The sequence below is a fragment of the Mesoplodon densirostris genome, chromosome 15 (genome assembly GCF_025265405.1).
Source record: "Mesoplodon densirostris isolate mMesDen1 chromosome 15, mMesDen1 primary haplotype, whole genome shotgun sequence".
NCBI classification, from domain to species: Eukaryota; Metazoa; Chordata; class Mammalia; order Artiodactyla; family Ziphiidae; genus Mesoplodon; species Mesoplodon densirostris.
Genome location: NC_082675.1, coordinates 29,448,972 through 29,473,670, shown reverse-complemented (window position 1 = coordinate 29,473,670; position 24,699 = coordinate 29,448,972). Strand labels below are relative to the sequence as shown.

General features: G+C 48.4%; 2 protein-coding genes across 5 annotated transcripts in view; both read left to right on the top strand.

The window, feature by feature from the left end:
- Positions 1-24,699, top strand: part of GNAL (G protein subunit alpha L) — an 89,420-nt gene that overhangs the window by 58,441 nt on the left and 6,280 nt on the right. For 3 of the 4 annotated variants that reach the window (XM_060119109.1, XM_060119112.1, XM_060119111.1), the window contains exons 6-9: positions 22,678-22,732; positions 23,715-23,788; positions 24,220-24,278; positions 24,535-24,655. In XM_060119109.1, the coding sequence (XP_059975092.1) occupies positions 22,678-22,732; positions 23,715-23,788; positions 24,220-24,278; positions 24,535-24,655 (309 nt within the window). The remainder of the gene's footprint in view (positions 1-22,677; positions 22,733-23,714; positions 23,789-24,219; positions 24,279-24,534; positions 24,656-24,699) is intronic. The other variant, XM_060119110.1, reaches the window with a different exon arrangement.
- Positions 13,549-15,983, top strand: CHMP1B (charged multivesicular body protein 1B). The gene has a single exon (XM_060119559.1). The coding sequence runs from the start codon at positions 13,669-13,671 to the stop codon at positions 14,266-14,268; it is 600 nt and encodes a 199-aa protein (XP_059975542.1). The 5' UTR covers positions 13,549-13,668; the 3' UTR covers positions 14,269-15,983.

Genomic DNA, 24,699 nt, shown 5'->3' with positions numbered 1-24,699 from the left:
TAATCAATGAGTTTTAGCTGTGTTTGCTCGTTTGATAACAAAAACTGTGTTTAAAGTTTGTCTTAGATAACTCTTTGGACAGCAAGAAATAAGCTTTTTTACATTGTAAGTCTGTAAACTCTCAAAATCCATACTTGTGGAAAAAGTTCCAGAAGCGTAAAACCTGGGAATTCACAGTATTTGGGACCAAATCTACACTATTTAGAACTACACTGTGAATACTGACTTTAAGGACAGGGAGCTGCGGCCACCCCCGGGCCCTTCTCACCCCTCAGATCTCAGGCTCCATCACCTGTCACGGGCGAGGGGTGCTGAGCGGGGTGGGCAGGGCCCAGGAGGGGACGCGGGCATGTCCCCAGCACTGACAGGAAGCATTGTGAGCGCCCAGTGGTGATGGAGGTGGCCGTGGACAAGCGAGAGGGGTCAAGGGTCCACACCCTCCAGGCCAGGGAACGTGGATTTTCCTCCGGACGCAGTGAGTGGCCATCGGCTGGAAGAGTAAGGCTGTCAGGTCACTCTGGTGCTGCGTGGAGGGTGAAACGGAGGCGGCAGAGACCCGTGGGTGCACCCAGGCAGGTGGTGGCCGTGGAGGTGAGCCTGGGGCCTCAGGGACAGAGCCAGGCACTGGATTGAACAAGGGAGGTGGAGGAAAGAGGGAGTCAATGAGGATGACCCCGGGGCCGTTATTGGGACAGGGACCCAGGAGATGTCGTTTATGGAGGACAGGATGCCATCAAGCTCTGGTTTGGGGAAGTCTAGCTGTGATGCCAGAGGGAATTTCTAGCACAGCTGGAGATAACATTTAACATTCATAGAGGTTTGCGTTTGAGATTCTGGGGGAATGTGTCTGATGGTGGTTCCCAGTATTTCTTGAGCGAAGTTTCCTCTGGACCAGAGCGCCCTTCAATGTCGCATTAGGAGTTTATCTTTCTTATAAAAAGAGACAACGCATCACCATAGTGATAGAATTAATGGTTTACTTTAAAATAGAATATGCAAAGTAAATTTGACAAAAAGAAGCAGCATGAGCTTTGACAACAGGCAGTCAGGATCCAGATCTTTGCTCTGCTGCCGAGAGCAGAGAGTTTGGGCAGGTTACTTCCATGGGGATAAAATTATGGGCTGTGTTCCTGTACAGTTGTTGTAGGGTTAAATAGAGACCCGAAGACCCCAGAGTGGCACCTGGCACATGTGAGCCCTCCTGAGCTCTTGCTGCTGTGTCTCCAACGTGGGAACTGAGGTCCAGGGGGTAACCTGAGGCCACTGAGATCAGGGTTCCCACCTTGGGGGTGGCGGGGCGGCGAGCCCCCACCAAGCTCTGCTATTTCTTTCAGTTCCGTACTTTCAAATTACAGAGAGTGAGACTCTGAGGCACGAGGTCAAGACCCCAGGCTCCTCAAAAATAAAACACCAAGGTTCCTGTGGTCTTCACTCTGAGCTTGGCAGAATCACAGAAAGCTGTTCCCCCCTAAACCTCGCTATCTGGGTCAATCATAACGTCCCAGCTTTGCTTTTTTAATCCATTTTAATATGCATGGGAATCAGGTTCGGTCAGCAACCTTTGTCTCTTAATAACAATCTTGTTTTTCCTCTGCACTCAGTTGTTGAGGTTGGGGGTGAGACATTTCAAAAACAAGTAATATTTCAGTAACTCTTGTTAGACCGACACATGGAGACAGATTTTTTTTGTTGCCAAATAAGATGTTGAAGGAACGTAGCTGCTTCCACCTCCCATCACCTTTGCTCATGAAATAAAGGACAGAAAGGACATTTCAATGTCCAACCGGGGATGTCCTGGGACCAGGACGCTCATGCCAGCTTGCCCAGCACCCCAGAGTTCCAGTTCCTTGGGGAATGCGTGTTGTTCCTCCTCAAAGACCTGGCTCCTTAGTGGGAGTTCTTGCATGAAATCAGGGCTATTGGAAATAAGTGAATGGACAGATTGGGAGCCCGGGGCTCAGCGCGGGGCCGATGGGGCACTGAGCTTTGCCCTGGCAGAGTCCAGGGTTCTGACAGGTCTTCTTTTCCTCTGTCTTCTGAATCCTCTGAGAAAAGATCTGCCGACATCTCGGTGTGACTCTAAGTCACTATGTTACCTGCTCAGCAGTCTTGTGTTTTGAGCCCAAGTGCTAATTAAGAAGGGATTCATTCTAACCCCTGTTGAAGTCGTTTCTTCCATGGCAGAAACCATGGGAATATTTGGGGGAAGAGGCACTTCCCAGGGCGGGGCCTGAGCTGCCAGTGAAGAATCCAGGGATGGTCTCGCCACAGTAACTCAAAAGCTTAAACACAGAGGAACCCGGCAGTTTCTCCCCTGGGTATACACCCAAGAGAATTAAAAACATACATCCACATAAAAATGTGTACATGAATGTTTACAGCAGCATTATCCACAACAGCCAAAAAGTGCAAACAATGCAAATGTCCATGAAAGGATAATTGGATGAACAGACGTGGTCTGGCCACACAATGGGATCTTATTTAGCCATAAAAGGGAACGAAGCACCAACACATGGTACAACATGGATGAACCTTGAAAACGTGAGGCTCAGTGAAAGAAGCCAGACATAAAGGCCACATATCGAATGAGTGCAGTTGTATGAAATGCCCAGAACAGGCAAATTCATAGAGACAGGAAGTAGATTAGTGGTTGCCAGGGGCTGGGGGAGGGGGAAATTGAGAGTGACTGTTAAAGGGTACAGGGTTTCTTTTGGGGATAATGAGAATGTTCTGGAACTGAATTGTAGTGATGGTTCTAAATATACTAAAACCCGCTGACTTGTGTACTTCAAAATGGTGAGGTTTATGTTATGTGGATTATATCTCAATTTAAAAAAAGAAATATTACAGGGGAGGGAAGGGTCCAGGGCAGGACAAGCAATGGCACCACCAGTCAGTCTTGGTGAGGACTCATGAGAGCAGAAGTCCTGCCTCCTCTCGGTCCTCTTCCCAACAATAGGTTCAAGTCTAAGCAAGCATTTTAAGGGCCGCTTCTTCGTACCCGCTGCCCCCTCTCCAGGCCGCGACACACGGGCACACATGGAGCTCCCAAGTTATAAATCACCTTTCATATAAAAATGAGAAAGTCTGCTCAGGTCTGTGTGTGCTACCTGGCATTCAAGGCACGGACACTTGCTAAGGCTCCTTCAGGAAAGGGGGGATTTGTTCTGAGTCTCTCAGAGCCACTAAAGCCCGAGACATCACAACCTCTCTGTCCCTGTCTGCTGACCCGTGGGGCCATCCCATAACCCTCAGGCCAGGGCCCAGAGGAAACAGGGAAGACGGGTTTGCTCCAGCCAGGCGGCCTTGTCCCTGGTCACCTCGGCCAGCGGCCACCTCTGCATCCCCAAGCAGGGCTGTGTCAGGCAGGGTGGGCACTGCACCATCCAATACCAGGACCAGCCTGGCTGGAGGAGCGTGGGAACAATCATTATTATGAACTTCAAAGGTTGTACATTTGGTAAAAATGAGTGTCTTTGCAGCATCAAGCAAGCTGAGCAAATTAGCAGAGATTATATTTCATACAGAGGTCCCCAGTTCCCACTGTGAAAATTAAAAACAATCTCTACTGCATTATCCCCCAAAATGCGTTTCCTCTAAGTGCTAATAATAAGTGATTATGTAGCCATGGAAACAGCTATTTTGGGAGAAAGGAAATCAGGGAAAATTGGATTTATTTATTTATTTATTTATTTATTTATTTATTTATTTATTTATTTATTTTTGGCTGCGTTGGGTTCTTGGTTGCTGCACGCAAGCTTTCTCTAGTTGGGGAGAGCGGGGGCTACTCTTTGTTGCGGTGCACGGACTTCTCATTGCGGTGGCTTCTCTGTTGCGGAGCATGGGCTCTAGGGCGCGTGGGCTTCAGTAGCTATGGCACGTGGGCTCAGTAGTTGTGGCTTGCGGGCTTAGTAGTTGTGGCTCACGGGCTCAGTAGTTGTGGCTCGTGGGCTTAGTTGCTCCACAGCATGTGATATACCCAGACCAGGACTCGAACCCTTGTCCCCTGCATTAGCAGGCGGGGATTCTTAACCACTGAGCCACCAGGGAAGTCCCTGGAAAATTGGATCTTTAGAACAGGTTTATAAAATCATACTCTGCTTAATCTAACTTGAAACTCTACAGCTTGGAGTGTATGTAGGTTCTCACGCTTTGCACACATGTGTTTACGTGATACTCACCTTTCGTATACATCCATTTACATAACTGGTTTTAGAACACTCTGGAAAGGAGAGAATATCCCCCCAAAAGAAAAGAGCAGTGAGAAAGGTGTAGTGATTTCCCACGTGTGCCCTTTGCCATCTGGCAGGAGCCCATGGGGACCCCGTTTGTCCCCTCCACACCAGCCTGGATCTCAGGACTTGCAGGTCCTTGAACGTGAGCTTTCAGGACAAACTGGAAATTATTCACAAAAGTTAAGTTTCAACTTCAAAGTGGATTTTTAGGTCATTGTAAAATAAACTATAATTTTAAATATGTGTTACTATATAGTGTTAACTCACTAAATATCCAATCAATTACCTGAGTGCTTCTGAACCCTCGTTTTGACCTTCATTTCAGCCAAGTTTATTTTCAGATTCATTTTCTAGATCTGTAGCATTGGAAGTGCTCCTGTTTATGAGCAGTAATGTTTTTAAGTATGAAGAATAAATTACATGCAAATATCTCAGTATAAGTGGGTCAGCCTGGTTCTCCTCTGCCCTCTTCGGAAACTTCACCCCGAGAAGCAGCTTCTGAGAGGGTCCTGAGGGTGGGAACCTGCACTTCCCTCGTGGGTCCTCTTTGCTCCCACTGTGACCACACTCTGACACCAGATGTGTTACACCAGCCGGGTGTCCCACCGTTTAACTCAGTTCTGACACTCTCTTCCCGGAGATCCTCAGGCCCCACAGGGTAAGGGCTCAGGCCACGAGACGCCCCACTTCAGGTGCCAATCACGACGAGGTCCCCAGGGGACCCCCCACGTCTGTCCCACTTGACTGCAGATCGGAGGTGCCCGTGTCCTCCTCCACCTCGGATTCAGTTTTCTGCTAGAACAGCTCACAGAATTCAGGGAAACACCTGCTTAACATTTACCGGTTTATTAAAAGATATGATAAAGGACACAGGTGAACATCCAGATGAAGAGGTTCCCAGGGCAAGGCCTGGGAGGGTCCTGAGGGTAGGAGCTTCTGTTCTGTGGAGTTGGGGGTCCCCCCTCCCAGCACATGAGTGTGTCCACAGCAGGGGAGCTCTCCAGGCCCCATGCTGCTGGGTTTGCTGTGGAGGGCTTCCCTGGTGGCGCAGTGGTTAAGAGTCTGCCTGCCGATGCAGGGGACACGGGTTCGTGCCCCGATCCGGGAGGATCCCACATGCCGCGGAGCGGCTGGGCCCGTGAGCCATGGCTGCTGAGCCTGCACGTCCGGAGCCTGTGCTCCGCGACGGAAGAAGCCACAGCAGTGAGAGGCCTGCATACCGCAAAAAAAAAAAAAAAAAGTGGTGAACGATTGCTTCACAGAAGTGAATGCTTCTGACCCTATAAAAGGATCTCTGTCTCACCTGTGTGCTAGAGCTGGCAGTACAGGTATGCTGCTGAAAGAAAAGGGAAGAGGAGGAATAGAAAAATAAAAATACTGATTCAAAATACGATTCCCATACTGAAAAGATGTCTTGATATCTCTAAAAAATATCTTTATGGAAACGGGCAGGTAATTTTATAAGAAGTTATTTCCATAGGATTTTGAGCTGTTCTTCTCCACACAGTGCCCGACACAGTAACATCTCATTAAATATTTGTTGAATGAATAAGTAAATCTAATCAGGTATTTTAAACTCTGCGTTATGGATTGGTCAGTGGGCCACTGCTGGCTGTTCCCCACCATGCCTGGAACAAAGCCCCGCACACAGTAGGTGTTCAGAAAGCAACTGTTACATGAATGGACTTTTACATTTTAACTGTTCATTCTCGTTTGTACAGAATTCATCTTTCTCTAAAACTCGGATAAAGGCACAATATCTGTTCATAGCAGCGTTATTCAAAATAGCCAGAAAGTGGAAATAACGCAAATGTCCATCATACGATGAAAGGAGAAACAAATGTGGTCTAATCAGACAATGACTGTTGTTCAGCCTTGACAGGACGAAAGGCTGGTTCTGGTTTTCACATGGCCTCCTTTCGAGCAGAAGCATTCACTTCTGCTCAGAGAAAACTGGCTGCTCTAGTAAATAGTACATTCCACAAGGACTTCCCTCCTTCCAGTAAACAGTGAGCATGTGTTCACACTGTCAAGAAATGTAATTACAGCCTTTCAAGTATGATTCAGGGAGTGAGGAAGCTGCCCTTTGGTAATTTCACATCAAAGAAAGCTTTCAAAAAAGGAAGTAAAACCGTCCTTCTTTCTTACACCAAGTTCCATTGATCACATGATAATTAGACTCCATGATACCAATAGAAAGCTACCTTTCAAATACAAGCTTCATTCTGTTCTTATATTAATTTACTAAGCACAGATGGAATTCCCGTGTGCTCGCTAACAGTTTTATCCACGTGATCACAGTTAAGTGCTTGGAACTCAGTGTTTCCCATCCTGTTCTCCATCGATGCGAACCTCGAGGGCCGGGCATTGTTTCTGAGGAGAAGGAATGAAGGATTCCTCATGCCAGCTACGGGGGCTCAGAAAGAAGTCACTTTGCCGTGACTCTCTGTTAAGATGTATGCAGTAACTAAATATATCTTCTTCTTTTCTTTTTATAAATTTATTTTTGGCTGCGTTGGGTCTTCGTTGCTGCACGCAGGCTTTCTCTAGTTGCAGCAAGCGGGGGCTACTCTTCGTTGTGGTGTGCTGGTTTCTCATTGCGGTGGCTTCTCTTTACTGCGGAGCCCGGGCTCTAGGTGTGCGGGCTTCAGTAGTTGTGGCACACAGGCTCAGTAGTTGTAGCTCCTGCATGGGCTTAGTTGCTCCGTGGCATATGGGATCTTCCCGGACCAGGGATCGAACCCATGCCCCTGCATTGACAGGCTGACTCTTAACCACTGCACCACCAGGGAAAACCCAATATATCCTCTTCTAAAACTGACAAGACTTACATCATTTTTCCAAGAAAGGATACATTTTATTATCCTCAATTGACCATGTTTAACGACATCTCAGATCCCTTCTAAAATGAGAAATTTGGCGTGAAGTGAGCACAGATTGGAGGTCCCGTTTCTCACTGCGGTTCTTCCTCTGATACATGGTGTGCTGGTGTGGCACAGTGGTGTATCTGGTCTCTGACGACAGGGTGGCCCTGGGCCCCCACAAGGCTGTCTGCATCGGGAAGCCCTCAGTTGACCCCCTGCTTCTCAGGCTGGCCTACCCTCGGTCAGCTGCCTCTTCAGGACCTGGGAGGTGGCGGGACCTGTGTCCCGGAGCTGTGACAGGCACACGACACGGTGGACACCACCTGTGCTATTTCCTTGCTTTATTTCACGTGAAAGACATTGAAGAATGTGCAGTATTTCCCCCATTCGTGTAAGCTGAAATTCAGGGAGCTCTGAACTCTCTTTTAACCCCTAAACTGCTCTGAAAATACATTTTCTCTCTCCCGCAGTATGCTAGAGTTTACTGTTAAGTATTGTTTTCCAGATGTTAACCCTGGCTGGGATTTATTATATTTAGGACACAGTTAAACATGCCTCAAGGCAGCCTAGTGGTTCCTGGAATAGAAATATCTGCTAGAACCTAGCCTCACTAGGCAGATTTATCAGGGAAGCTCCTCCAGCACCTCTGTGCCCCAATTGTGGCGACCCTTCCAAAAAAAGAAATGCGGGGGAAATGCACCCCTCTGCTTTGTGGAACAGTATAAATGCATCATGCGTGTGGCTTACTTACCTGTCCCCACCTCCCATCCCCGCCGTACATCCCGAGCCTCGAGCCAGGCAGTACTTGTGGAAACAGGTGTGAGCTGGAAGAGTCCACCCCAAGTCCACCAAATAGTAGAATAAGAAAGCATAGCCAGTATATTTTAGTTCAGATACCTTGTATCTGATGACTTAGTTCAAAACCATTTTAAAGCTGACACTGCTTTTAAAAATATCTACCTTTGGCCTCCTTCAGACCACAAGTGTTCACTGCCTCAGAGAAACTGAAGGCTATCATAGTAATTATAGCAATGTAGGAGTGTTAACAAGTATCCGGCTTTTTTCACAGGATTTTTCACGTTTTAAATAGAAGTTTTAAGTTATTTCTAGTAGGATTCATTGCGTTAGGTTATAGTGGAGTTCTCATCCTGTTTTGCTTCCTAACTAAAGATGTCAGCTTAAACTAACAAAACCTTTATGTTTTGGCTCAACAGCTTACTTGCAGCTCCTCCTTGAACAAAAGAGATTGCGAGCTTGGGCACTAATGGCCCGGGACGCCTTCCTTTACGTGGACAGTGTGGGTTAAACTAGACCTGAAGGGACTTTAAGTGGTTCTCAGAGTACATGGCTGTCAGCACTGTCCTCTGTTCTGTGGCCATGGGTATTTTAATTCACGTGACCCACTTAAGCTTAATTTAACTGTGATAGGATGCTACTTAAAAGCTGTGTCTCGGGATGGGTCAGATACAGCACTGATTAAGGATGTGGGTGTGTCAGCTGCACACACGGGTACCAGGAGCGGCAGTGAGGGGCCCAGGGTTGGGTTCCGACACTCAACCCCACCAAGCCCTGAGGACGCTCTGCTTCTAATGTTTCCATTATTCCCAGAAGGAGCTGCCAGAGCAGGCCTAGACGGGGCTGTGATGTGCAGCAGATTTACTGCCCAGAGTGCACAGTAGCTGTCTTTAACGTACGGCTTGTAAGCTGAATGTTCAAGTTTAAGGGAAAAAAAACTTATGTGAGAACCGTCAGCCTCCAGGCTCCTGGAGAGCGGTCCCCTCTGCAGCCCGGCTGGACCAGCGAGCAGTCCTGTCCACCTGCCCCGGACCTGTGGTCCTGAAATCCCTTCCCACCCAGAGCAGTGGCCGCAAGTTGACCTACTTCCCATCAGGCAGCCAGGCAGCTGTTAGGTACTGCAACACGTTTCTCTGCAGGGAATAAGCTTTTCTTAAAAATAAAGAAGAAGTAGCAGAATAAAGATTCCCAGTGACGAATGGAAAGAGTGGTGGGAAGAGGCGTGCAGGCACATGTCCCAGACCGTGAAATATTTCAGGTCTTTGTTTTCCGACCACAGTTCCTTACTCTCTGCTTATGTTCATCTGTCCCTTTGAGGCAGGAGGAGGAGATTTTCTCACCAAAGGAGATTTTCTTCCTACAAACTTTTGTATATGGAGGAGTAACATAAAGATAGACACAGTCCGCCTTCTCCCTTTTGCTGAATCTTCTCTGCGTGTTCCACACGAGATCTCGCAACATCCATCACAAATTGCCAGGAGAGAAACAATTTAAACAGTACATTTTTTTCTCTAAGTAAATCTTAAAACGAATCTCTACAGATTGTTTTAGGGATTTTTTTAATGGAATTATGCCGTGTGTACCATTTTGGTCTGTTCCTTTTGCTCCAGTTAAGTTTTTAGGATATATTCATGCTTTGAGTACGGGTGTAGCTATTTATTTTCATTGCTATGTAGTATTCGATTGTAAAAATCTGCCACAATTCGTATATCTGTTCTGTTCACAGTTACATTGTTTGCAGGTTTAGGTCATGACATCTTGTTTTGTACCCGGGGCACACATGCAAGCGTTTCTCTGGGGTGGATCATTGCAAGCAGAACTGGTGCTCATGGGGGTGCACTTTTTAACTTTATTAGATAAAAAAGAGAGGTTATATCTACTGACACTCCCACCAGTAGTGTATGAGAGTCTTCACTGTTTCACATCTTGGCCAAAACACACTATTTTGAGCCTTTGCCTGAATTATTTGAATTCAGGGATTTTTTTTAAATTTAATAGTTTTGAGCAGCCTCCCCCGGTTCCAGGACCTGATGAAGGCACAACTGTTAGATCCTAGGTCCTCCCTTTCCAGTGTTACAAATGAGGAAACTGAGGCCCGTAGAAGTGAGCTGGTCTACACTGGATCACACGAGGAATCACCCAGCTTTACCAGAAGGGACCAGCGCCTGGTGCCCTGACTCCCAGTCAGGGTCACACCCAGGCCTCCCCCTCTTGCTTTCACATTGCTCTTTTGTTGGGAAAGTCCAAAATCGTCCTAAAATAAGACCAAACTGAAGAGAATCTGGAGTCATGTTTTAACAAAACTCAAGCGGGGAAATTAATATTTAGAGACTTAAAAAAAAAGAATTACTGCTATTGTTGTTTTCTGAATCAGATTGTTCTTTATTGCAAAGAGGACCAGGAACGTGTGTGGAGGCTCCTTCTGTGAACGGCTGGGCGCAGTAGGGATTGCTTTCCTCTGCACCAAGGGAAATCCCGGAAGTCTTTAGAGCCTAGAGTGTTGAGGTTTCATTTTCAGCCTGTCGTCAGATCAGTAAGGTGTTCAGCATAGAGCAGGAGAATCCCTGTGTCCGTGTGATTAGGCCATCAGGACAGGGGGACTCAGGCTGTGCTGCCACCATGAGGACCACTGACCGGGCGTTTCCCAGCTGCACCTGTGCGGAGCATCGCGGCAGTCCACTCAGGGGCGACTTTTCTGTTTCCTTCTAACGCTTTCTTGTTTTTGTTTTCAACCTGGACATGATGTTAATATAATTTGAGGGACAATGGCTTTGCGATTTCCCAAGGTTTGAGGAGTCTCGGAGTCTCACATTATGGCTGTGGTCCTAAATGAATAGTGAGGAAAATTATATATATAATACATGCAGTGGTGTATGTCATGCACTCCTGGAAATGGTCACCAAGGGGGTATGTGCCCAGTGCCGGGTCCTTCGCCTGTAGTCATATGTTCAGCAGAAACACACTGAGCTTCCGTGTGTCCCTGAGGGTGACTGGTACCTGGTGCCAAGCAGTGAACTTTCAAAAGCGGGTGGTTCCAGATGATTCCTAAGAATCTGACCTGAACAGCTGGGTGTGCATGGAAGTGCCCTTTAGCAGGAGGAGCAGGTTTGGGGGGAAGGATTGAGCAGTCAGTGGGAGGACTTGCCAATGGCCTTGCACCCCCAGCTCTCCGGGGTCAGCAGGTCATTGGGACATTGGGCTCAGAAGGAAGCTGGCTCTAGGAAAGTGACCATGAGAGCTTCAGCCTGGGTCATACTGAGCACAGTGGGGTGGCTGGGGTGTCAGAGAAGAAAGCAGAGGGCCGGGCCTGGGAAGCAGGGCCCACGGCGAGGTCAGCCTCCCCTCGGCGTCCAGTCTGCCCGGGCCTCTGGAGTCCAGGCTGCCCAGCAACCAGAGGAGACCCGCCTCGGTCAGCAAGCGTAGCAGGGGCTGTCAACTTCTCTGAGCAGCCCTCCTTAGCTCCTGTTAACCTTGTGGTCAGTCCAGTCCTCAGCTGTCTCAAAACAACTCCTGCTGCATCAACCTCTTCCTTTAAGTAGAAATGATAACTCCACTGGATCCCATGTTAACTTACTGCATCCCCCATTGTTTCTTACTTGTCCCACTGCAGCCCTGGAATCCCATCCCTCACACTCAGCAGCTGTGGACCCAGCCAGTGGCTTAGCGTGCTGTGCTTCAGTTCCCTGGCCTGTAGGATGGAGGTGTTAACAGCGTCTACCTCCTAGGGTTTGTGAGGATGACATGGGTCAATTCATGCAAACTGGCCAGAACAACCCAGCACATCAGGACTTAATATGTTAGTTGTCATTATCCTCATAATCTGTCAAGGTTTCTCATGCTTATATTCCAAACCCTGTCACCTAATGGAACAGGCCATGGGTAATGGTCAAGGAACTGGCTTGCTGACTGCAAGGGACCCAAAAGAAAGGGCGGGGGTGGGGGGGACAGTGGGTGAGCAGTGGAGGGGGTGGGGCCCTCTAAGCCCCACTTTAAACAGACTTCTTCCCTTTATTGGTCTTTTATATTCTGTTTCTAGGAATGTCTCATGTGAACAGAAAGAGTTCTGCTTTAGGGAAAAATAATAATCTTGGCTAAGCTGCTGACGAGGGTAACGTCTTAGCCCCTCTCAGCCACAGTTCAACTCAGCAAAACCTTACTGGGTTCAGTGCCTGCTGTTTGCAGAGCGTGTGCTGGGTTCCACGGGGGTGGGGGTGGGGGGGAAGGAATAAGACTGTTCTCTGCCTCCACGCAGTTCGTAATATAATAGGTACCCGGACCCCGTGCCAGGCAGTCTGACATGTGTGCTGTGCGGGGTAAGGGGACAGCACAGAGCGGGGGTCCTGGAGAAGCAGCTTTGAGCAGGGGCAGGATCACAACAGGCAGAGATGCGACGGCTAGAAGCCCAGGGAGTGGGGACAGTGTCCAGAGGACCATCCCTCCTCATCCACACTGACCAAGTGACACAAATGGTGTTCAGCCTCCAAGCTCAGTCTGGCTTGACTGCGTGGGGAGGGAAAGAAAAGGGAGGGTGGGGACCGTGTTCGCCGCGTGCCTTTCTGCTCAGGTTTTGGAGCAAGAGAGTGATATAACCAGAGCTGGGTTTTAGGAAAATGCATGTGCAACAGCACCACTGGCAAACTATCATACGAGGCCCAAAGGGATGGTGAGACTTTGGATTAAAACTTTCTCAAACAGAATTACTCTCAGAGTTCATTTTCAGCCTAGCTCCTTAGGGCAGGTTGGGCCCTGCTATGTTGTTATTGCTGTACGGGAGGAATCTTCCTAAAAGAAAAAAGCCACAGCACAGTCTGCTGCCATCTGAAAGCCTGCACTTCTAAAGGGTATAATACATAGTGACAGTTTTGATCTACGCCAGTGGGTGTGGGTCCCAGTACTTCACCATCCTCTGCCTGCATAATTTAAAATGACAGTTTCGGGTCAAAATGAAATGTGAGTGAAGTTCCTTGGATATTTATAAAATATCAAACAGAATCATGTCAGCAAAAGATGGGTCTTTTATTACTAAACCACACAAGGATTTTTGTATGTTTGGAGTTGCTGGCAACTCATCTACAAGCTGACCTTCAGCCACAGCATAGACGAGGTGGTCCACGGACCAGAAGGTATTTTCACCCACTGCAGTAAAACGATGTCACAGGCTGCAACCAGATTGTCCTCAAAGACCGAGGCGCAGGTCAGTGATACAACTTTTTCTGTTTCGTACTTTTAATTCTTAACGGTCCACGTTCCCCTGAGAAAGTGGAAGTTGCCAGAGCAGATGGAGAAGGCTGAGGTCTACTAACCTCAGGACAGCTTCCTGGTTTCCAACCTCTGGCCGGACACCTCAGGCCACCAAGGTTGGACAGTTTTTATGTGCAGCTCCAGACAGTCCTGTCCGTGCCTACGAAAGTGTGTGGACACGCATTTCCGTGAATTTACTAATGCTTCAGTACTTTAACAACTGGTGCGGGGGAGGGGAACTCGGTGCAGACGGCGAGCGCGGGGGTCAGAGGGGCCGCGGTCAGCGCTGCACCATCTGGCCCCCTGGGACCAGGTGCTCCTGGTCCAGGTCCGGGAGCCACGCCCCCTACGCCGTGCGCCCCGCCGGCCCCGCTCCCGGCGCCGAGCGATGACGTCACGGTCTGCGCCGCGTGCGGCAGAAACGGGAAGTGGGACCAAAACAAAGGAGCGGCGTCCGGGAGCGGTCGTTCTTTTCCTACCTCCTCTGGCTTCCACCTCGGCCCCGGCCGCCGACCCCCGGGAGCCGTCCGATCATGTCCACCATGGAGAAACACCTGTTCAACCTAAAGTTCGCGGCCAAGGAACTGGGCAGGAGTGCCAAAAAATGCGACAAGGAGGAAAAGGCCGAAAAGGCCAAGATTAAAAAGGCCATTCAGAAGGGCAACATGGAAGTTGCGAGGATTCACGCCGAGAACGCGATTCGCCAGAAGAACCAGGCGGTGAATTTCCTGAGGATGAGCGCGCGGGTGGACGCGGTGGCCGCCAGGGTCCAGACGGCCGTGACGATGGGCAAGGTGACCAAGTCGATGGCCGGTGTGGTTAAGTCGATGGACGCGACGTTGAAGACCATGAATCTCGAGAAGATCTCCGCCCTGATGGACAAGTTCGAGCACCAGTTCGAGACGCTGGACGTGCAGACGCAGCAGATGGAGGACACGATGAGCAGTACGACGACGCTGACCACTCCCCAGGGCCAGGTGGATATGCTGCTGCAAGAAATGGCAGACGAGGCCGGCCTCGACCTCAACATGGAGCTGCCGCAGGGCCAGACCGGCTCCGTGGGCACGAGCGTGGCCTCGGCCGAGCAGGACGAACTGTCCCAGAGGCTGGCCCGCCTGCGGGACCAAGTGTGACCGCGGAACCCGCTCCCGGCCGGCGTCCCGGCCGCAGCCACCTTCGAAGACGGATACTCTACGCTAGAAACACGGAACCGGCCGGAATGCTGAACTGCTCTTACTCAAGATGCTTCTACCTTTGGGTTTTACAGTGCTCTCCAGATACACGAAGACGTCCCAGGCCTTCTCCACTCTTAAATGGATTTGAAAGTTCTGTATAGCTTGTTATCATGTGTATTTTTATAGCTGCCTTTTAACAGATCTGCTTAATTTGGTGTATATGAATCTTTCTCAAAAATTTGGTCAAAACTCTAGTTCCCGTGCATTCAGTATTCTGCCCGAATTACCAGAATTGAAGGTTTTCTTTTTAATTTTGTGCAGTCGATAATATCTAGAGTTGAGGGGAGGTGATTACTTAGGTTGATTACAGCGCTATCAACACCTCATTAAGAGATTTATTTCATGGGCAGTGCTATTCTGTGTATCCTTTATTGTCATCAGATCCAGACTAAAGGTGACTATTCATCTGTTCTCATAACTTACACTAAAATTACTTTACGACTTTCCTGCATAATGTTCAGTTACTGTTTACGTCCTATAAATTTTTCTTATGGTAGTTGTCTTTTATAATTGGAAAAAATGCCATGTAACTTCCATTTATCATAAGAGAAAAGTGTTCATTTATGGTTTTAAGATTTACAAGGTTTAACGTTAGTAAGACAGTTTTTTCCAAGTGAACTTCTCGCTCACGTTTCTAGTTATTTTCCTATTTAATTAGACTTCTTTTAAAGTATGGCAATTAGCACGACAGTCACATTACTCTGACGTTGCCAAAGAACCGTTGATTGGTTTGAGAAAGCCCTGGGACTGTGTGTATGTAGGTTTTGTTTTGATTTTAATCAAAAATGGAAATAAAATTAGAACTGCATTTTAGGTTCTAATTATTTGCATTTATTATCTTGTCTTAAGAGCAACAGCTCTTTTAAAACCTCGGAAATACAAGTTGGAGTGTTTGGCTTAGCCATGCAAATCCCTTACACATACATGCAGCCGCCTGGAAGTCTGGGAAGGACAGATGCAGGGTCAGACGGTAGGCTCGACCCTCTCAGGCCAGAGCCCACATGTGCTGCCTTCCATCTTTCTGGAATGGTGGTGTGTAAAGTAAAAGTGAAAAAGCAGAGCCTGTAGCTACCACTTTCTCAGAACCGCAAAACATGGAGAACAGCAACTTGCTTTTGCCTTGGCGAGCATATTAATCTAAGTTAAACACTTAAGGATATTTTAAATTCCCTCTTCCCTTCACTGGAGAGAATTCAGGTATTTCAGAAAATAATTAAAGGGACTCTTCCAAGCCCTTTGAAAGATTGAGAACCAAGTATTCACTGTTACAACATGTCCTCCTGTATGAATGTGTGTGTATTAAGGGGGAAAAAAAATGAAGAGTTGTGTGCAGATAAGGACTGACCCTCGTATATAAGTGTCATTATGTCTGACTGGATGTTGTTCCAAAGTCTTCTGTAAGGGACACCTGCCAGTCGTCTGCCCCAAATCCTCTTTCTAGAACTAGTCCCTTTTGGTGTCTCCTCATCCACAAGGTTGCCCAGAGGCAGCTGTGTGTGAGCACAGCATGAGTCCTAACCCCTCTTTAGACTGAAAACATCATTACAATTTAAATAATAGCTTGGTGTTGATCCTTTGGTAAATTGAGGACCCTTTTATAGTGCAGATAATTCCCAACAAAACTAATATATTTTGTGAGATTAAACAATGCTTATATATGCTTGAACTTTCTTAAAATATGTTCATTTCAAACTATATGAATGTACATTTTTATGAAACAAATATTTTCAAAAGCATACCAGGCCCATGAATTATTTCCTCAGTTTTGCAGTTGATGAAATGCTGGAATATGAACCACAGAAGTTTGTCAAATAAATCATTTTAAACTGCATGTTATTGCATACTTACTGTACATCCTGTTTACAAAGCTATTTAAGGAAAAAGAATTCAGAGGTTGATTTGGTTCAGAAAGCATAGTATTTTTCCAGACTTACCTTTAGCACCTGAATTTGTTTGCATGCATATTTCTAGAAGCCCAAGTTGTTATTTCTTTACTGTAATAGTTTCTTCATGGCAACAAGGTTCTTCCTCATACTGAAACTTGCCTAGGCTAAAGAGAGAATTTCCAAAAGGATCCAGCTCAAACATACCAAGGAAATGGTTCATCTTCCATGCAACTACTAGTATAATTTTTGCTCTTATTTCTCCTTTGTATTTTTCTGCCTTCAAATTCACAGTTTCCAAATGGATTTAGAATAAACTTTTAAGTTTACTTTAGGAACTATTTAGTTTATTTCAGTTCAGATGACAACTGCACTATTGGAGACCTTTCTTACTACAGGTGCTTCTTCCTGAAGGAGCCTTAATGTGTGTGTGCCTTTCAGATGAGGGTGCCGTGTGCTCACCCTGCTGTCTTCGATTTGGAAAGGTGCCACCTAAAGTAAGCACCCATCTGACAACCTTATTCACTGAACGTGATCTCAGGGTCAGCCAGACAACCGCACCTCATTGAGCAGAAGTGAGGCACCTCGTGTCCTAGATTCCTCCTCTGCAACAGGCATGACACCCTCTTGGAGGCATTTCCGTAGCCAAAATCCAAAGCTCAGGACCTCGGGTGCTGTTGGCAAAAAGCTGTGAGCCTGTGGTCATTGAACAAACTGATGAGCAGGTGCCCATCTCTTTTTTTCTTTTAATCAACTGGTTGGAATGAGACAGTGCCTGCCTGGTGTACCGGGGTTTGTTTTCCTACAACCAGATAGTAGGTTCCATGTGGGGCAGGACCAGTGCATCTCAGTCATGGTTCCTGGGCATCAGGTGGTCTACCCAGCTCAGTAGGTGTGAATGCAGATCTCCCTTGGGTGCTATCACTCGTGACCTCGCCCAGAGCTCCCCAGTGACAGCATCACAGTGGGTGCGGGGCCCCTCAGCAGAGCCCAGATGTACCCTCAGGACCACCCTGTCCTCTTCCTTCAGCGTGTTTCTCCAAACTGAGGTATTTGCTCCTGCTCTTTAGGGTTTGTACATCCTCCATCCCTCCTGAATGGTGTCAGGACAAACAATTCAGCAGTGTTTGTTGAGAACAGCTGAATACAGTAAAAGATTTAGACTGAGGTGTGTCAGATGCTGGCTGTCCGGGGCTTCTTTCTAGAAATAAAGACATGCTTCTGCCTTAAACGGTCCTCAGTGGAGTTAGGTAGATAAGGCACAAGCAAAAAGAGGAAAATACACAAGTGTACACAGGTGCGACAGAGTCATCAAGATGAGTAATGTCAGTGCTCTTTACACACGGTGTGTTTTATAACTCAACTTATACAAGGGGGGAAATCACGATGTAAGGTGTGTTCCAAGCTAATCAAATCATGAAACAAACTACATGGAGGATGGGATTATAGTGTCCTAAAACTGGTTTCTTTTTTCTTTTTTTTTTTTTTTTGAAGCAGCACTGGCTTATGACACATAAGTTTCATGTTTACAACATTCTAATTGTGTACACACTACAGCAAGCTTGCCACCAAAAATTTCATTTCCAGCCAACACCTCACAGTCGATCCCCTTCACCCATTTCCCCCTCCCCCTGCCTCTCCCCCTCTGGTAACCACTACTCTGTTCTCTGTATCTACGTGTTTGTTTTTATTTGGTTTGGCCTGTTCATTTATTTTGGGGTTTTGTTTGATTGTTTTTTTTATAGTCCACGCATGAGTGAAATCATACTGTATTTTCTTTCACCATCTGCCTTACTTCACTTAGCATAATACCCTCAAGGTCCATCTGTGTTGTCACAAATGGCAAGATTTCCTTCTTTGTGTGGTTGAATAATATTCCTCTGTGTGTGTGTGTGTGTGTGTGTGTGTGTGTATATATATATATATATCACATCTTCTTTATCCATTCATCTGTCGATGGACACTTAAGGTTGTTTCCATATCTCAGCTATCGTAAGTAATGCTGCTATAAACATTGGGGTGCAGATATTCTGGAATTAGTGTTTCTATTTTCTTTGGATAAATACCTAGGAGTGGAATTGCGGGTCCATAAGTAGTTGTTCTGTTTTTAATTTTTTGAGGAGTATCCATACTGTTTTCCACAGTGGCTGCACCAATTTACATTCCCATCAACAGTGTACAAGGGCTCCCTTTTCTCCACATCCTCACCAACACTTGTTATTACTTGCCTTTGATAACAGCCATCCTAACAGGTGTGAGGTGATAATCTCATTGTGGTTTTTTGGATGGTTAGCAGTGGTGAGCATCTTTTCATGTGCCTGTTGGCCACCTGTATGTCTTCTTTGGAAAAATGTCTCTTCAGCACTTCTGCCCATTTTTAAATCATGTTGTTTGTTTTTTTGTTATTGAGTCATGTGAGTTCTTTATATAGTGTGGATATTAACCCCTTATCAGATATATGATTTACAAATACCTTCTCCCATTTGGTAGGTTGTCTTCTTGTTTTGTTGCTGGTTTCCTTTGCTGTGCAGAATCTTTTTAGCTTGATGCAGTCCCATTTGTTTATTTTTGCTTTTGTTTCCCTTGCCTGAGGAGACATATCTAGAAAGATACTGCTAGGACCAATGTCAAGGAGCATACTGCCTATGTTTTCTTCTAGGAATTCTATGGTTTCAGGTCTTGCATTCAAGTCTTTAATCCATTTTGAGTTTGATTTTTATGTAGGGTGTGAGGTAGTGGTCCAGTGTGATTATTTTCCATGTAGCTGTCCAGCTTCCCCAACACCAGTTATGGAAGAGACCATCCTTTCTCCACTGTATGTTCTTTGCTCCTTTGCCATAAATCAGTTGTCCATATGTGTGTGGATTTGTTTCTGGGCTCTCAATTCTGTTCCATAGAATTGGCTTCTTAGAAGAGATTGGGTTCAATCAGAGGCTTCAAAGAAAAAAAAAGTGGGGATTACACAAAGGTCTGAAAAGCCAAAAACTACATGGGGATTTGACTGGAGTGGAGGGTTTGACATCAAGAAGAACAAGGAAGAGATGGGACTCATTGCAAAGGGCTCAGATGCCAGATTCAGGGTGACTTCACTCTGAGGGCGGGAACAGGATGTGAGTCAGCAGGTGTGCCATCCAGGTGACGGGAGAGGACAGGCCAGGGCAGGGGTGGAAAAGGCATGCTTCTTCTCAGACATCCAAGGGCACGTAGGTCACTCATCCACCCCGGCTCTGGCTCAGCCGCAATCCCGATGCCCGGGCTCTGGTCCGAGGACCGCCTCTGACGTGGCCTGGATCTCAGCCCTGCTGCACATTAGATCAGGCTGATGCTCTGTCACTACTGCTAACATTTGCCTCCAGTATTTTTTACATCAAATTTTTGACATCATCATGAAGTGAATTTCAGTAAGACACTGAGAAAAGGGTTTTACTTGTGTCAATTTAAGAAAATGCACAACCTGAGAGTTGCGAGTTGTTTTATTTGGGGCAAAATGAGGACTACAGCCCGGGAGACAGTATCCCAGAGAGCTCTGAGGAACGGCTCCGAAGAGGCGGGGCTGGGGGGGGGGAGGTCAGTATAGATGTGATTTTGGTGAAAGGGGAACACATGCAACTGAGCACATACTATTTTGCAGAAGGTTTCTGCTAGTCACGAGGAGCAGTCGTCACCATGAAGGATTTTAGTGCTTTTCTAGATATGAACAGATACAAGAATTGGGCTCATAAAATCGGCTTCTGAAAACATCTAACTCTCTGAAGACCTGTTCTGCCAGTTTTTCCTGGAGCATAGAGTGCCTCGTTTTTGCTGTCCACCAGAACTCCTTTCAGGGGGTGTTGAAAGTCAGCAGCTGCAGCAGCACAAGAGTTAATCCTTGTAGAGGTAGATGGCAAGTGCCAATGGAAAATGCCAATTTGTAGTTGACACTTGGCTTGACACAGCTCCGACTTGATGCATTTTTCATAAAAGAAATCATTTTAATTAAATGTCGTTGGTGCTTTTCCTGAGATCCAGTTGTTCAAAGGCATATAACAGGATAGCTTCATCTTTTCACCATTCCCCCTCAACCCCCGCCCCTGGCCCACAAGAACCCTGCAGTTTCGAGTTACTGGGGTGGCAGACAGATGAGAAATGAACAGTGAATTGCTGTTTCGTGCCAATGTCAAGCAGAGGGGCATCCCAGTGGCCAAAATAAAAACACTTCTGTAAACACAAATATCCTCAGCTGTAGCAGGAAACAGTGAAGAGCAATCCAAGTAAATTGCTTTTTAACTGCTTTTCTTAAAGTGACCATAAGGGTGGGGGTGGGGGTGACATTTCTTTTTAATATTTATTTATTTACTTATTTATTTGGCTGCACCCGGTCTTAGTTGCGGCATGTGGGCTCTAGTTCCCCAACCAGGGATCAAACCCAGGCCCCTGCAGTGGGAGGACGGAGTCTTAACCACTGGACCACCAGGGAAGTCCGGGGGGCAACTTTCTATAATTGTATTTTGTTATTGTCCTATGACTCTTTATCTAGTGGGAGTGAATGGTCTACAAGTGGAATTCTTAGATCTTGTTAATTTTTTGGCATAACACGCAGTGACGTATTTAGGGAGACAACCTTTTAAATTTTAGTCATACAAAATTCTGTGCATGATTTGGAAGATCCTTTTAAAACTCCTCTCTCTATATATTATCTTAAGAGCCCCATTTTGAAGAAGTCCTACTACAACATGTGGGAAATACACCAGTTGAACCAAAGATTAAGTCAAAAGTCTGGCAGAAATCAACTGCTAGCCTTTACTCCTTAGAGAGGCTCCCAAATGTCCAGGGAAACATTCACATCCGGGGAATTTTCACATTTTACTTCCATTGCACAAACTTGAAATCCATGAACTCAGAGGACTATTCACCATCAGTACCAATTCAGAAGATGCTCTGGGAAATGTTCACTGATGCCGGTCAGGTCTCAGGTGGTTAAGTACCAGAGCTGGAAGGAACCCTGGACACTCACCCCGGGCTCAGGGGTGGGGACAGATGGTATATCTTTCCTTAGTCGCAGTCAGGAAGTGGTCAGGAAGGTACTCCCATGCGTCCTTGGGAAGGCAGTCTCTGATCTTTCAACAACTTCTGATGTCTTTTTTGTTAATAACCACACTTCATTGTTTCTACTTAACCGATTACCATCTGAATAGATTGACCCACCCCCTCCACCCTGTCTGCATCCCGTTTGAAATCGGGTGCCTCCTACCCTCTAACCAGAGCTGAAGCCTTCATATTTGGTTTGATTTTCAGTTCCTTCCAGCCCTTTCGATAGATGATCAGTGTCTGTATCACCTTCTCATATTAGATGTCCCTGCCGAGAGGACAGACCACTTCTGCTTCAAATTATTACATCCATACACAGGGAAGGGGGGCGGCTCATCTCCCCACCGGAGCCCCCAGGTTTCTGGGCTGTAGTCCAGAGTCCCTCCCCACCTCGACAGACACCCCTCCCTCTTTATCACAGACTCAAGTCTTCTTGCCCCTTTCCTCTCCTGCTAGATGGTCGGGGTGGACTTTGAGGTGCCCTCCACTCCACCAAATGCAAGGCCGGCAAGGACTGGGCCAGAGTGCACTGTGGTTTTCAAACCAGACTCAGCTCTCAGGGGTCCCCTCCTGTGGCTCCTCCGGGGTCTTCTGCACTCCCACCTCCTCCTGTAAGCAGCTCAAGGGCCTGCAGTGCTGGCTGGGGAGGGGGGCTGTGTGGAGGTGGGGAGGTGCTCCCCCCTCACCGTGCAGAAGCTCACAGGCACACAGGCTGGGAGGAAGGCCCACCATGACTTTACTCCAGATACACAACAGTGGACCCCGAGCTGTCCAGGCAGGGACTCCGGCCGAGTCTGTCTGATCCAAGTCACATCCACTCTCCCCAGGGCCGGAGCCCCACCTCAGCCACAGGGACCCCCCACCTGGAGAGCCCCACCGGGGCACTCAGAGCCCCGCCCACTCCTCACACACTCTGCTGCCCCCACCCCTCGGGAAGTGGTCCTTTGCTCACTGGTTAACCAGCGCTGTGTCTTCCTGTGTCAGTTGCAGGCTGGGCCTCACAGCCCCCTGCTCACTTCATCCCACAAATATGCAGGGGCTGGGCTGCCCCACAGGCTCTGGGAAAACCCGGCCAACAAGCCAGATCTGCCCTGTGGGTCCCACATTTGGAGGGGGACAGACGATAAACAGAAAGATAAATACATGTAAAACCTGTCAAGGGAGGGCAAAGGCCTGGAGCCCCGCTCCCCCACAGCGACGGATCAGGACCCTCAGGACTCTGATCTGCTGGGGAGACACGTGTCCAGGAAGAATGCGGCAACCTGCTGGCCCGTGGCTGCCCTGTCCCCCTGGACTCGGCCCGCCAGCCCAGAGGCGTCCCCAGAGCAGCCCCAAGCACATCTGGCTTTCTTTTCAGCTTCCTGGAGAGAATTGACAGCGTCAGCCTGGTGGACTACACGCCTACGGACCAGGTAGGTGGGGTTGAGCCGTGACCACCGCCCGAACTGGGGGGACACTGGAGGGTCTCTGTACCCTCGGGGCCCAGCCGTGCCCCTCCGGGAGGCTCCCTGCACCCCCCACCCCCAGAGGTCTGAGCTCCTGGTCGTCCCCTGGAGTCCATCCCTCTACGAGGCCGACCCTGGGAGCTCAGTTACCCTGGCCTTGAGCCTGCCCCTGAAGTCTGTTCTCACACTTCTCATCGGGCTCAGAGGGGCCACCACCCTCCACTTCCAGAGCCACTGCGGTGGCCGATTTACGTCCTAATGGATCTGGTGACCAGGAAAGAAACCCTGACACCTGACAGGCCAGCAGAGGTGTCAGCCTTGTGAAACTGTATGGCTTTCTCATCATCTTTTACCTTAGAGACTAGAACTGTGAGAGGAGAGAGAGTCTGATCCAGAGCAGCAGCTGGCGGGACAGGCGCCTCTCCCCAGACACTGGCGGGTTGCTGGGGACATGGTGTCAGTAGGGAACACTCAGGAGTGATTACGAGAAGCTTCTAAAGGAAATAAAAGCAGAGCCATCAAGTCTCCAAGACCAAACCAGTACATTAACTGTGACTTTCTCCGGGGAGTGAGACTGAGAGCATTTGTCTGGTTTTTTTTTTGTTTGTTTGTTTGTTTTCCGCGGTACGCGGGCCTCTCACTGTTGTGGCCTCTCCCGTTGCGGAGCACAGGCTCCGGATGCACAGGCTCAGCGGCCATGGCTTACGGGCCCAGCCGCTCCGCGGCACGTGAGATCCTCCTGGACCGGGGCACGAACCCGTGTCCCCTGCATCGGCAGGCAGACTCTCAACCACTGCGCCACCAGGGAACCCCTTGTCTGAGTTTTTAGGTCCTGTTTCTTTTCCGATGGAGGGAATTGCTGTTTGGGACACTCGCAACCTTTGGCTGCCCCGGGCTGTCCTCCTGAGGACAGGGGTCACTTGTTTGCTTCTCTCTTCTCTGCCTCCAGGACCTCCTCAGGTGCAGAGTTCTGACGTCAGGGATTTTCGAGACACGATTCCAAGTGGACAAAGTCAACTTCCAGTAAGCGTGTGGGCAGGACCCTCCCGCGGGGCCCCCAGGCCTGGGGTCGGGGAAGCAGCCTGGATACCGGGCGATCCCGGGCCTACAGTGCTACAAACCCACGTGCGTGCGCACAAGCGCAGGTGTCAGTGCAGGGAAGTGAGGCACTCGAGCCCGGTGGCTTCAGGCAGGTGCAGAGGAGGAGGACGCAGGCAAGGGGCTGCCCAGGGGGAAAGAGAGCCAAGCGGCCACTGATCACAGGGCTAAGGGCCGGGGCTCAGAGAAATACCGGGGTGTGGACACCCATCTGGGCCAGACTGGGGAGGCCCCGCTGGGCCCGTGTGCGAGGTCACCTGGGGAGCAGAGCCACGGGCCAGGAGGAGGGGAGAGAAAAGGACGGATGTCCTCCCACCCCTGGCTAACGGCACCCCCCAACCCATGTTCTCCCCCAGCATGTTTGATGTCGGAGGCCAGAGGGACGAGAGAAGAAAATGGATCCAGTGCTTCAACGGTGATTTCTCCCTCTCTCAAGAAAATGGGGACAAACCCACACTCCCTCCTGCTACTGTTTCAGTAGTTTTCAATCTGCTCACCTATCAAGTGCCTTAGTCCCATGAATACGGAAGTTAAGCATCCTGGGGTCACACTGTCTCTGCTAGTTTGGGGGCCCCGGGTCAATCCTGCAATCACAAGGGAGCTCTCCCCGGACATGGGTGGCCGTAACTGCTCTAAATAACCAAGGTGCCTCCCCCACTCCTCCCACCCAGATGTCACCGCCATCATCTATGTGGCCGCCTGCAGCAGCTACAACATGGTGATCCGGGAAGATAACAATACCAACCGCCTGCGGGAGTCCCTGGACCTTTTCGAGAGCATCTGGAACAACAGGTAATGCCTCTCGGCTTGCTTTCATCTTTGTTCTCTGATGCAGT

Bases quoted from the DNA above. Each gene is read 5' to 3' on its own strand.
- CHMP1B (XM_060119559.1), top strand. From the start codon at position 13,669: ATGTCCACCATGGAGAAACACCTGTTCAACCTAAAGTTCGCGGCCAAG.